Source organism: Zootermopsis nevadensis, unplaced genomic scaffold (genome assembly GCF_977971745.1).
Source record: "Zootermopsis nevadensis isolate Lab colony 2312 unplaced genomic scaffold, Znev_1.0 Znev_ptg000017l, whole genome shotgun sequence".
Taxonomy (NCBI): domain Eukaryota; kingdom Metazoa; phylum Arthropoda; class Insecta; order Blattodea; family Termopsidae; genus Zootermopsis; species Zootermopsis nevadensis.
Window position 1 is genome coordinate 15,717,762 of NW_028259149.1, and position 14,544 is coordinate 15,732,305.

At 34.4% G+C, this 14,544-nt stretch overlaps 1 protein-coding gene across 2 annotated transcripts in view; it reads left to right on the forward strand.

The window, feature by feature from the left end:
* Tg (Transglutaminase) overlaps positions 1-14,544 on the forward strand; it is a 69,343-nt gene extending 54,799 nt beyond the window's left edge. For both annotated transcript variants that reach the window (XM_087350621.1, XM_087350620.1), the window contains exons 7-14: positions 82-220; positions 2,575-2,850; positions 4,526-4,605; positions 5,815-5,959; positions 7,106-7,251; positions 8,580-8,740; positions 9,990-10,129; positions 11,069-14,544. In XM_087350621.1, the coding sequence (XP_087206747.1) occupies positions 82-220; positions 2,575-2,850; positions 4,526-4,605; positions 5,815-5,959; positions 7,106-7,251; positions 8,580-8,740; positions 9,990-10,129; positions 11,069-11,246 (1,265 nt within the window). In that variant the 3' untranslated portion in view covers positions 11,247-14,544. The remainder of the gene's footprint in view (positions 1-81; positions 221-2,574; positions 2,851-4,525; positions 4,606-5,814; positions 5,960-7,105; positions 7,252-8,579; positions 8,741-9,989; positions 10,130-11,068) is intronic.

Sequence of the window (14,544 nt, forward strand, 5' to 3'; positions counted from 1 at the left end):
ACAAATTTAAAATTAAATTCTGTAGCTATGGAGTTTAAACTTGTTTTCTTGCTGTCTGTGAAACACTGCTTTATGTTTCAGTATGTCGGGCACTGGGTATACCCTGCAGGTCTGTCACCAACTATGCCTCAGCTCACGACACGCAGAACAGTCTCACGGTCGATTACTTTGTTGACGAGGATGGCGAAGTAATGGAAGAGCTCAACAGTGACTCTATTTGGTACATTTATGGAATTTGCGTAATTGCGGTTTAGTCTTCCATTATATCATAGAACGCTCGATGACCAGAATCCTTCTTGAGAAACTGTTAGTCACTCAGGTTATCAAGAACTCAAAACCTTTAACCCTTTGAAGCCGAAGATCGACTGAATATTATTTATGAATTCAGTCCGTACCGCGAAGAAAACACTACACCTCACCATTACGAAAATCAGCTGGTTAACCCTTTGAAGCCGAATCTCGTCTTTATAATATTTACGAATCCAGACCGTACCGCGAAGAAAACACTTCACTTAACCATTAGAAGTCGAATCAGGCGGTACCACATAAGATTTAACAAAAGAACATCCCGGTCAAAGCCTTAATAGAATTTAAATGCTTATACAGCTAACCGACGACCTTAAACAAGGAAAGAAGATGACGTTCCAGGAATTAAAGCGAGAAGCCGGGAATAGGGACAACTGGAGAGCTCTTTTTGGGCAGAGCAATGGACCTGTCGTAAGACAGAACACTTAATAATAATAATAATTACTGTTCACAAGTCTGCCACTGGACCCTGTCATTAGTCAGTCAATGTAGTTCAGATTCTACAAAGAATGCCAGACAGACTTCTTATTTTTCTTCTCGAGCACTACAGTCTGTCGTGGACGTCGGCTTCCAGTAAAAATTTCCTCCATTCTTGACCGTCCCTAACCCTACTTTCCTATCGCCGTGATCTTCAAATCCTCTTCATTTATCCATTTTTGGTGTAGTCTAGCTCTTTTCCTTGTTCCTTCCATTTTAGTTATTATGTTTTAGGCATTGTTTCATTATTTATCCTTACATTACGTCCACACTATCTCAATCTGATGGATTTTGTAAGATTTTACGATATCCGCTCCTAACACACGTGCTATCTCCTTATTAGCTCTTGTTTCCCAGCTCTCTCCTTCATTTATGGGACCGTAGTTTCTTCTAGTAATCTTTCTTTCAATTGTTCTAAGGGCCTTCATTTCATTTGAAGCCATTGTCTAGGTTTCTGAACCCGTTACGTAGAATAGGTCTTATAAGAGTTTTGTATATATATATATATATATATATATATATATATATATATATATATATATATATATATAATTTGGTGTTTCAGGACAAAAAATTTTAGTAGTAATTTTAAAACGAGCGTCTTTTCCATTGTCTTTAACTGATCCAAATATGTGAAACTTTCAGCACCTTCAAATTTAAAAATCACCTATTTTTAGGTTTTGATGATATTGTCTTGATTGCGAAGAGGACATTTTTAGATATTTAGTTTTCTTTTCATTAATTTATAGTCCCAATTTTTTTCCCCCTCAGTTTCCAGTACATATAATGATTCATTCGTTGCTGGAATATTTCTTGTAAACAAGACAACATCATCAGAATAAGCACAAATTTGTTGGATTTGTAAACAATATTTCCTTTCTCTACAATTCATTCTAAGACCATATACAACAGGCTTATATTTTATTATTATTTAGTGTTCTGTCTGACGACAGGTCCATATGAACAGGATCCTTCGATCCTTTTCTCGGACTGGGACCTGTTCATATACGTTCTTGGCAGATGATGCAGAAGTGTTTTGCCATTGCCTTCTTCTGTGTGTGAATGGAGTAATTGTTGGGACGCCACGGAGAAACCAATTACTGTAAATAAATGTGTACATTGGTGTTTGCAACTGATCAGCTAATGAAAGCGTATTTTAAGTTTCTACTCTTATATCTTTTGATTTATTTATGTTAGAAGGAGGATCATATTTGAAAAAGTTTTATGAATGATTTGACATTATAGTACAGAATTTTAAAAAGTTTTTCAATTGACCAGAGTTCATATTAAAATTTTTCATTTGCATCTTTTCCAAATCACCCTATGATTCCGCACTATCTAAGCAATTGATAATGTTGTTGAATAGACTAGGAATAATCAGGAATTTTATACTGTTTGTATTTAATGCAAGATTATTTTTAAATGTATACTTGGCCGTCTGTCTTTTGTTCTAGTTGTAGTATTTCCCACTAGAAATGCAAGGTTCAAGATTTTATTTGTAGAGATTGGTAGAACTGTAACTAGCTATGGGTTGGCAGTCCATGTATCTGTGGAACATGAAATTAATTTCATATTCAAAGTCGCATGCAGCTTATTTTCAATGCCGGAGTAACAAGAAACTTGAGTTTGACTCAAGTGTAGATTCTGTAAAAAAAAACCATTTCATTTTTTAACAGCGTGTTTACGTCGGCAATGAATGAACGTAAAGTCTACCGAAACGTGCGCAGTTGCGAAGATGATTCAGATGATATCTGTCATGAAGATTTATGAAATAAACATATTCACTTACAGGAATTTCCACGTCTGGAATGAAGTGTGGATGGAGAGACCAGACGTTGTTCCTGGAGGAGAGTACGGCGGCTGGCAGGTGATTGACGCCACCCCACAAGAGGAGAGTGACGACATGTACCGCTGTGGCCCTGCCTCTGTGAATGCCGTCAAGCGAGGAGAGGTTCTTCGGCCATACGATAACGCCTTCGTTTTCTCTGAGGTCAATGCTGATAAAGTGTTCTGGCGCTATTATGGACCAACTCAGCCACTCAAGCTACTGCGTAAGGACATGTTGGGGTAAGTGATTGAGTGGTTAGCATGTTCGCTTTTTTGTTTAGTTGGTTACGAGTTTAATTCGGATAAGCTCAGAGTAATATATTGCCCGTGAATAAGACTCTTACTTTTAAATTGAATCTGTAAGTTTTTTGGGGGGTTAATTGTTTTTGAAGTTTTGTGGTCCTTACAAGACCACTGTAGGTTCAGTCAGTGCTATTTAATATTTATGTTAAAAACCACTTAAAAATTAAAGGGCTGCCATAAAGTAACAAACTAACTAAATTTATGAAGAAGAATTCTTCCTGAAAAGCTAATTGTTCCTCATTTAGTCTGGAAATTTTCTGCAAAACATGAGGTTTCATTACCCTGTTCGCAAGAACCCGTCGTCGACTCATATCCGAAGTACGCCGAAAACAGGCTACACCCTCACACTGTAAAATATTTTAAGATTATCCTCCCTTCTGTGTTTAGATTTCCCAAGTGGTCACTTTCCTTCAGTGTATCCGACTAAAATTTTGCATGCATTTCTTAATCCATGTTTTATCTGTCTCATCCTAATAATATGTGGTAAGAGTACAAAGTATGAAGCTCCTCGTTATATGATATTATCGATCCTTGTGCGTGTTCCTTGCTCATTATTCTAAGTATTCTACTCAGAATCTTCCACTGGACCCTATCGTAAAACACATGAATCCATGAATCCATTCTACACCTATATATTTAAAATACATTTTAATATCACACTCGCAATTATACCTGGGTTTTCCAAGTTCCTTTCTTGTTTTACAGTCACATCTCTACATGTCCTTCCCATCAGTCTCTTTTATTTGAACTCCGTAATATTATTTAAATGAAGAGTACAAATTACAAAGAACCTCATTATGGACAAGTTCTAATCCCATAGAAAATAATTTTATTTTTTATTTAGTGTTCTGTCTGACGACAGGTCCATATGAACAGGATCCTTCCATCCTTTTCTCGGACTGGGACCTGTTCATATACGTTCTTGGCAGATGATCCAGAAGTGGTTTGCCATTGCCTTCTTCTGTGTGTGAATGGAGTAATTGTTGGGATGCCACGGAGGAAAACTCCGTGTTGCCTAGACCACGGCCTTGCCCAACACAAGTTATAAATTCGGGCTGTATATTTTTATCTTTATGTCTTTAGATAAAAGATGGGAAGATGAACAAGTCTGAACTGAATGATCGCAAGCATTCCCCGAGTTCTCTGATTTTAATTTCTTTCGGAATTTTATTTTGATTTGTAACTGTCAGAATTTGAAATTTGCAACACTTTCAAAGAATATACTAGGTACCTTTTGTTCCGACTGATCTGTTTCACAAAGTAATTGTTAATTAAATAAGTAATCGATCAGTTATAGAAGCCGAGAACAAATACACAAATCATGTAACTGGCAGACAGCAGAGTTTGTGTTTATGCTACTACTGAAATACCATAATTATTACAATTACTGCTGCTTGACAGATTTTTTACAGTTATCCAGATTCTGTGAATAACCAAATGTCGAAACAAGCCAGATGTAATCTGCCGCAGTAATTTGATTGCCACTCACGATGAAAGTTATCGTAAACTTACGTGTTGAAAGCGGCTTGTAAAAATAAATTTCTGTGAAATTTATTTTTAATTTATAGTTGGATTTCATTTGGGTTAAATCTTTCAACTGTTTTTATTACAGAATTGGACAGTTTATCAGCACAAAGGCTGTAGGAAAATGGGAGCGAGAAGACATAACCAAAAACTACAAATATCCAGAAAGTGAGTATAAAATGTGGCATTAATAAACAGGACTCTTTTATTACTGAATGTTGCAGCTGTTAGAGTCATTAGTATTCCTGCTTCATATTTACAAGGTCCTGGGTTCAAATCTTAGCGTGGAGGCTGGCTATCATGGTTGAAGTTTTTGACGGGTTTTTTTCAGTCCCGACAGTAATTGCTGGGATGGTACCATCAATTAGGCCTCCACCCATTTCTTCCATATCCTTTCTAATTTATTATTAATTGACCATCGTATAATTTAATGTTATATAGTGTGAGCTGCTATCGGCATTATTAAATAAAGTATAAATAAAATAAGACACGACGAAGATGGAGGTTCACGCTTTGTAAGTAATGGAGGTGCAATATCTTCTCATTCCCAGTCTGTTTACTTCCAGGAGAAGCAAACATGCAATAACTCACATTTTTGTAGGTTTTGACACATAAAAGTTACAGATAAAATTGCATGTTTCATGGGAAATGTGAAGTTTGGATTCAGAGGAAGAAAACAATGTAGTTCTCTTAACATTTTATTCAAAACAACAAAGATGGGTCATGTAAATTATCTCTTGTGTACAGAATTAAACATCAATTAAATTAATTAATGCATTTCAATCAATGTATGGTAGATAGCAGCACAGAAGTATGTTTTTCACCATGGATGGTGGTTATGTGTACACAGTACTAAGATTTCCGTCTTCTGGGTTGTTGCGCTGTGTAGTCTGGTCGATGTTTACCAACGTTTCAGAGGTCATACTGCCTCCGTCATCAGGGCGGTGAGTATGAAGATTTCTGTCTTCTGGGCTGTTGCGCTGCGTAGTCTGGTCGATTTTAACCAACGTTTCAGAGGTCACACTGCCTCCATCATCAGGGCGATGAGTATGAAGATTTCTGTCTTCTGGGTTGTTGCGCTGTGTAGTCTGGTCGATGTTTACCAACGTTTCAGAGGTCATGCTACCTCCGTCATCAGGGCGATGAGTATGAACATTTCTGTCTTCTGGGTTGTTGCGCTGTGTAGTCTGGTAGATGTTTACCAGCATTTCAGAGGTCATACTGCCTCCGTCATCTTACACGTACACTGTACTGTTCTGATTTTTAGTAAGAGTAAGGTGGGAGCTCTATGTTCAACATCACATAAGTTGGACCCACAAACATTTTAATGAATACACGTGAGAAACTTAATATTCATCTAGTGTATTGTCATTGCAGAGAGTGAAGAGGAAAGGGCAGCCATGTTGAAGGCACTCCGGCAGAGTGAGAATCTTTTCAGTCGCTACTATCTTAACGAAGACTTCAATGACATTCAGTTTGATTTTGAACTCAGGGATGACATTGTAATTGGTTCTCCGTTCAGGTATATTAAACAAACAGTGATACATTCTACCTTTAAATTTTGTAATGTTTTCACCAGTGCATGCATTTAATGAAGTATTTTGAAGAAGGTAGACTGTTTTTGAGGCAGTGAATAGTCGGTAAATTTATGTGGTAGTGTTGAAACATTTGTACATCAGAAAATAATGGTGGGAAAATTTAAAGTAACGCAGATTCTCATTACTCAATTTCAATGCAACAAAACTCCCTCAGTTAAAGAACTGAACCAGTTTTCATCTTGGCAAAATTATATGAATGATGTGTAAGATAAAGCCTATAGGAATTTTTTGTAAAACATAATTTCATTTTGTGGAAGATACACCTACATTTATCTAGATTTTTGTAGTTTGTGTTATGAAAGGAAAGTAAAATAATTGTACTGATGTAAATGTAAAATCTGAAAGGGGACACACATACTCAAACACAGACAGTATGGTGTCCTTGTAAACCTATATTATTTTGTTTTTAAGAAGGGAAATTGGACTTAAAAAGAACAAGGAATACAGAAACAGGTCAACTCTGAGCAGCCATTTTAAAACATACATCATGCATACACATCGGACTGATCTAGTTTTGTCCTTGACAAAATGAGTTCAGAAAACACTAGTGTTTTCAACGTCCCGCCATACAAAGACTGAGCTTACACAATGTCTTAAATGAAGCAGAATTTAATAAGTAACATTTGAGGTTTTCACAGCGATGAGTATGAAGATTTCCGTCTTCTGGGTTGTTGCGCTGTGTAGTCTGGTCGATGTTAACCAAACTTTTAGAGGTCATACTGCCTCTGTCATCAGGGCGATGATATTCATCTACACAGCGCAACAACCCAGAAGACAGAAATCTTCAGAATTTAATAAATTATCAAGAAATGCTGGAAAATGTAAAAAAAAATGGACCGATGATATTTTGGAAGTATACTCTTCAATTGTGAACATAAAAATACTACTCTAATAATATAAAACAGTATGTTTTGAATTTAGATTATATTTTTTTTACAAATGAAACTTGCATGTGACTTGGTAAGAATAATTGTGTGCATAAAAAATTTGAGTTATAAATAATGGATTGCGAATGAATAAGAATCATAAATAGTCAACAACTACTGAAATACTGTCGACTTATATTTCAGTGTGGTTGTGATATTGAAAAACCGTAGCCGCAACAAGGACCACACAGTTACTGTGACTTTACGGGTGGACACTGTCCTCTACACTGGTCGGCATAAGGATGCTGTCAAGAAAGATAAAGAGGAACGTCTTGTTAAAGCAGGAGCGGGTAGGTGTTCTTAGTATGGTCGTGTACAGGTTTTTGGAGCTCCAGTGTTATCACTGTGTTCAGAAGAACTTTTCCTCAAACTTGTACAGAAAGTAGTAGGAATATGCATAACGTCAAAAATTAAGGCAGTTCCTAATTATTTTAAAAACTTGGTCCCACACTGTATCCTGTTTCAGGAGTTTGGAAGGACAATCTCCTGGTATACTGGTCCAGTATTTTCAATATAGTACATCACATTTTTAATTTATTTAATTTTTTTTATCCTCTGCCCACTTTGATAGCTGTGGGACATTCTGGTGGGCTTTCTGTACTCTTTAAAGTACCTGGTAAGTCCCATTTAGAAATATGTGTTAACTAATTTTTACAAATTGTTATGTTCCACATAAAATTAATATTCTTAAGTCAATAAAATTCCAAAGTAAGATTTGAGGTTCTCACAGTGGCAAGTACGAGGATTGCTATCTTCTGGTTTAAAGGACCATGAATGAAAGAATGAAAGTTATGATGGTAGGAACTAATGTTAGACATAAGACACCATACAGTGAAATATATTTGTGAATTTATGAACCTAACTAATTGAAATGCGAGTGTCTTGAAACTTCATGTTTTGAAACTTAATAGCTTGTGCAAGTAGTTATACTATCCAATGCAGTTTTCTCAAAAATCTGTGGATAATTTTTAGAGGTTTGTTCTTTTCTACCACATTCATCTTCAGCACCACTGTTTCAGATCTATATTAAAATATTTTTACTGAAAATTATTTCGTACATGTGGATTTTGACGCGGTTTTATCTGTTCCTGCGAACACATTAAAAATTTAATATTTTCAGTGAAGGAATATTTCCAAACATCTTTTGCATTCATACAAATTCTACAAATCCTACATTTTCATTCTACGCAGATGAACAAAAAGACATGTTTTATATACATGTTTCCTACAGAACTTGCAGATGTTGATGACCACCCAGAGCTGGTCTCAAAATTGTTTATTGCTTCGGTCGAAACAGGTTTTGTTTCTGCCAAACACACACATTGCTTTGAATTAAATGGACTCCATCGAGAGTAGATAATCTTGCACCAGTTTCATAGAATATATACAATAAGGTAATGAGTTGGATGTTACAAAAAGAGCATTTAAGAAGGGGAAACTCATTGTGAGAATCCCTCTTCATCTGCAATGAACTTTAAAATGAGATGCTATTTTTGATCATGTAATTCAGTGCATCTCTTTTAGGCAGACTAATTTGTTTTTAATAAAAATTGGCAATATAAACATATGTTTGAGAATAAGGTGAATTTAAAATAAGATTTCATTTTACTGCTAACAGTCGAGGAGATCAGATTGGATGTGTCATATGATGAATACTACAAGCGCCTGGTGGACCAGTGTGCCTTCAATATTGCCTGCTTGGCAACTGTGCATGATACCAACTACGAATACTTCGCACAGGACGACTTCAGAGTCCGGAAGCCAGATATCAAGATTAAGGTAGGATTTCAGGTTTTCATGGTGATGTGAATATAAGGTGGGTGATTTCCAGAATTGTGCCGTGTGGTATTCGGGTGTGTAGCAGTGTTTTGGAGGAACATGGTGCCTCCATTTTTCAGCCCTAAACATTGGCTGAAGATACAGGTTCTGTGTTCCTCTGATATTCTGGCACACAGGAAAAATGTTACATGGAGCAACAATCCAGAAAATTGCAATTTATAGAAGATTAAGGTAGGTTTTAGACTTTTATTTTTATGAGAGTTCAAGTACATGTTGCACTAGAAGGCAGCTGCCCCTATATTGCTTCTGACGAGTGTTAGTGTTGACTGCTGAAAAGTAGAATTTGGGAACATTTGTACTTAAATTTAATTATGAAAACAGTATTACAAAAGTGCCATTTTATATTCTCACTAGCTTGAAAATGAGATAGCCAGTAATGAGGCCAAGATATTAACCAAGTATCTTTGAAATGCACGTCTAAACTAATACCAGTTTATCATTGTGAGTCACATAAAAAAGCCATTGATTTTTAGTTTTTGTATTAATGTCTTTGGTGATGGTATTACATTACTACTTTCTTTGTTTTGGAATTCATTTATCCACTGTCTGTTGAAAGATTTTGACTTTTTTTAAAAAAACTTTCAACAGCTGATAACTGAAGTACAACAACAAACAACTGTCTCCAAAAAACACTGATATGAGTTAGAAGGTTTTGAAATGTTATGTTTAGATTTTTATCTATTAATTATCATGGTAATTAATTTTTTTCAATTTCGAGGAGATACAAAATTTTCTAGTGAGAATGTCTTTTCTAAACGTATAACATATATTTTAGTAGCTCTGTACAAAATGTAATGGTTACACTGCTATGACTTGATGAAGATGTTTAACAATTTTGAAAGTGTGCAAGCAGGCAATTGTTCTTCACACCCTGACCTCCAGAGTTTTGTATCCCTTTAAAATCTGTTACTGATTATTACCAAACAAATGTAACTGACATTTTGGTGGTGGAATTTCTGTCACACCAAATGTAATGATCAAGGACATGATTTCCAGTTTCCAACATTTTTTAAAACTGTACATAATCTGGTGTTTCTCTCTAGTATTTACCTCATACACATTCAAAACATATTGGACATCTGAAAATATAAAAGACATTTTTCTTGACAATTTAGAAAGTAAATTAAATTGCATTATAAATGTTCATACGTTTGTTTACTTTATAATATTTTGCCTTCTGATTTTGTAGATTGATGGTGAGGCACAGCAAGGCCAGGAGTTTAGTGCCACTGCCACATTGAAAAATCCATTGCCATCTGCTCTAAAGAAAGCCCAGTTTATCATTGAGGGTCCAGGCCTGACTTCTCAGCTGAAGATCAAACTGCCACAGTAAGAAAAATTTTCAGTTTTCTTTTCATCTGTAGTCCTTTGAAGAGTCTGGACAAATTATACATTTAGTGGAAGAATTATATAATTTACACTGTTAAAAAACATCAGTTCCATGTATCAGATTTTTTCATGATACTTATTCTACTCTGTCCAATAAGTAATTTTTTTTACCTTTTTTGCACGTAGTAGTCGGAATAAGTGTATACAGCGGAGGTCATACCGCTCAGGTTTTTTTTCTCTCCAAATATTAAGTACACAATTCATCAAGTAATTCAGTGACTTGGTTCGCCAGTGGTGGCGGAAGAATTATGGCGCTGTGGGAGAAAGTAGATTTTTTTTTTATCTGCAATAAAGTAACGTGTGGTACAAAAAAGTACCAAAGAAGGCATTAGCGTAACATGTAGAGAGTGAACGCTTATGTTCACTCTGTATACTCAATTTTGAAATGCACCTTTCTGGACTATCTTATATATTCAATAGATGGAAGAATTTTTTTTGTAGCAATGAAGCGTCTTGTAAAGCAGCTGCTTGGGAAAATGAAACATACGCAGGAGTGTAATATGCTATAATGAAGAGCACTGTAAATGAACAGATATTTACCTGAGAATTTCTTGGTCTCTTTTATCATTTAGTCGCCAGTATATATTATATGCCATTTAAAGGATAATATAATTGTTACAATGAATTTCAGAGAATGGTCAATTGGTCAGGTAGATAGTTTCCAATACTTACTTATTGCTTGGGCAGGTGACCATTATCTTAATCAGGTAGGTAGATCTTTAGGTGGTTTGTTGAGTAGTTCTGTCACGAGGAAACAGAATGAAACTGTCATGGTCCTGTTGCATTCCATGTCTAAGAATATCAGATGGGAATTGACTGGTATTTTATATTTGATATCTTAATCAAAATGACATCATATTCTGTACTTGTATCCAACAGGAATATACCCCCAGGTGGCGAGGCAACAGCTACGTTCAAAATGACACCAAAATTCTCTGGAAGAAGTACCATTGCTGCCAAGTTTGTGTCAAAGGAACTGGAGGATGTAGATGGCTTCTTGAACTTTATGATTGAACCAAAAAAGGAGGTTGTTAATGGCACTGGCAATGCTGCATGAAATGGCGCGAACTATGAGACTGGATTAAAATGTATTTTAATGGCTGTATGTTTTTTCAGTGGGTGCTCATTTCATTTAGATGGTGATGAGTGCTTGTATATTAAGATGTTACTAAAACTGTCTTAATTTGCAGCATATAATTGCACAAAAGTGTTCAAATTTTACGTAGTCCCAATTTTAGAAGGATGGTTCAGTTGCAGCCAAACTGTTGCCGCTTAAATCTTTGTTTCATATTCTGCACACAAGATACAGTGTTTCTGAATATTAATGTAATACTTAAAATTTAAATTGTTCTTTTTTAATGTTGCCTGTGGAAGTATGTTAAACCAAATGTACTGAATGCATATTTTTATTCTGATTTTTAAATTTGGTAGCTCGTCGTGCTAATACACCAGGTCCTAATCTTATGCGTCAAGCCCTTTAATTTACTCTCAGGGCATGAATTAAGTTATTTGCTAAGATTTGTAGTTGTCTTATAAAGTAATTAGCTCTGGCAAACTAAAAACAAACACTGTTTCTGCAAATACTGAGGTACAGTATGCGACTTTAATATTTACATCCATTATTTGATTACACCCGTCGAGTATAAATAATTGTTTTTTCCTTCCACAGTATCTATTTTGATCAATTTCAGAGTGTCTTCAGGGGTTATACCAGCAATATAAATTATAAGTTTTACATGATTTTTATGTCCTAAAAAAGTCACATTTTAAATTGCGACACAATTTTAAAATATTTTCACATGTTGGTGCTATAGTTAGTGCCTGGTCCATATTTTGGGTACCATTTACTATTCCTCCATAAAGTTACTAACATTTAAAATTTTCACACCTTTCTTCGCCCTTTCGAACTATTCATAACCTAAAACCATTCCTCTCATGACTAAATTCTTATTCTTAATGGAATGAAAATGATTATGTATCTCCTGTCTGGAGGGGAAAGTCTAATTTTTGTTTACTTTTTTTTTCAGTATTTGTTGTTCTTCCCTTAATTTGTAGCGATGACAATATCAGTTAGATTCCCTCAGCTACCAGAGGTCATCTATCTTTCTCCTTGCTAAGAGATGCCATCTGATAGTTTGCAATTTTTGCACATAGGCGAAGGCTGACAAATAGCAAATATAATTCCTTAAAAACAACCTGAAGGTGGGAGACATGTAATAACTTTCTTTCCATATGGAATTAAGAGTGTCACATAAGACTTCGACACACAAAACTATTTTATAAAGCAGCAATAAGAAATTTATAAAGATGTTAATAATTTCAGATTGACAGTCATAATATGGACATTTTTAATGTTAATTTTATAGAGGACTAGTAAATATGTAATTTTTTGAAATTGCTGGTAATTTAAAATGTAATAAGTTTAAGATATTAGAAGCACGTAAACCTTGTACACAAGCGTGGCCCCCCTGAAATTTGTTTAAAATGAACAGAAATATGTTGGTTGTATTTTGTGACTGTAGGGTTTTAATTTTTTTTCTTTTCTTTTTGGTCAACATTAAAATAATACGATAACCCTGAGGGATCTCCAATATTTTACATCTGTACAAAAATATTGATTTATGATGTTCATTTAAGATTAACTTCGGTTGAAATTAAATCATAAGATTGCTGTTTTATTCTATATAAAGTTGGTAACCCTGATTCTACTATTACTGTTCAAGTATCTGTGTCATATGAAAGGAAATGATTGCATTTATATGTTCAGGTTTCTCGTAAAATACGCACTATCATATGAGCAAATTCATGACTTTCTTGTGTGAAAACAACCTGTTTGATGACAAAATTAATTAATTTCTAAATTTTTTTATATTTCATCATTATTGTATTGTTACAGGTATTTTACTCATTCAAAAAAGTTAAATGGGGCAGATAATTTCTGATATAGACTTTGTCAATTTTTGATCAGATAGTCAGCTCTTATCCTTACTAATTTTGCTTTAGGTTCCCGTACTACTACAACTACTATGGCGTAACAGCCCAAATTCGAGCCCTAGCCTCTTCTAGGTTCCCGTACACTTTGTTGTAATTTTAGATTGTATTTTTGGCATCACTTGTTGGTATGAGAATTACTGCTTTGAAATGTCTCTCGTCCATTATCACCACCGCCACTGACATCATCATAATCATTTGTTGTCCTTCATTATTTTAACTATGGCAATACTGGACTTGAATATAGGTCATAACATTTTTCAGTAGACGTACTGAAATAAAATAATAAAGAAGACTGCTTTTATATATCTATATTTACATACATACTTACATATGGTATTTGTGTTGACTTATTTCATATTAAACATACTCGTGTAGCAGGCTGTTATATCTTATTATGAATTTTCTACGGTACGTGTGTTAAAGTATGACGTAAGTATAAGAATATGCAGTTAGCTGTTGTGTTACTCTCAGTTTTAAAATATTTATGGTAAAATTAGTAACCGATGATTGGGTGGCTAATTTCTGTGTGTGAGCTTGCGTTACGTTGCGTGAATTGCATTCAGGTTATTGGACTTTATCGCGTGGCAATTATATTTACTATTTGTAGTATTAGTGAAGAATACTTCTCTATGTTAGTTTACATTTTACAATGAACCTGCGTTTTGCATGTGAGAACATTTATTTCGCTTGTATGAAGACTGAATAGGAATGAATGTAAGAGTGTTATTAACTAATCAGAATTTATGAAATGCATTTAAGATGTGGCAATTATACGCAGTGTGTTTATCAGCCATAAATAATCATTGTTTTATTTTTTATATATATATTTATAGAAATTATAATTTTAATTGATTTAAAATTATTAGAAAGCCCCAAACTACAGTGATTTTTTCTATGTTTTGATTCAGAATTAATTTATTAATTAATTTTAATGTTTAGGACATATTGAAGGATTAATAGTACTAGATTGGTATTGAAACTTGACAGTATGATAATATTTTGCAGTTTTGCCTGTTTATCACAGCCAGAAAAAAGTGTCTTATTTGTCATGTTGTATTCAGTCAGATGCTGATAAAGTTTTATGTTTTGAACTTTGTAAGAAAACCACATCAAGAATAGTATAGACCCAAAAAGAATTCATATGAAATATCTGAATCTCATATCAAACTGTGATTAAAACAAAAATATTTTACAGTGAATTTCATGGTAACGTTAGTGAACTTGGATTTTAAATAACCTGAAATATACGCCAAGACATTTAAAAATGTTTATATTTAGCTTCTGTTTGTGTGTTTACCATATAGGCTATATACTTTAATTTAGCATTTGTTTTATTTAATAAAAATTATGCTTTAAACTTC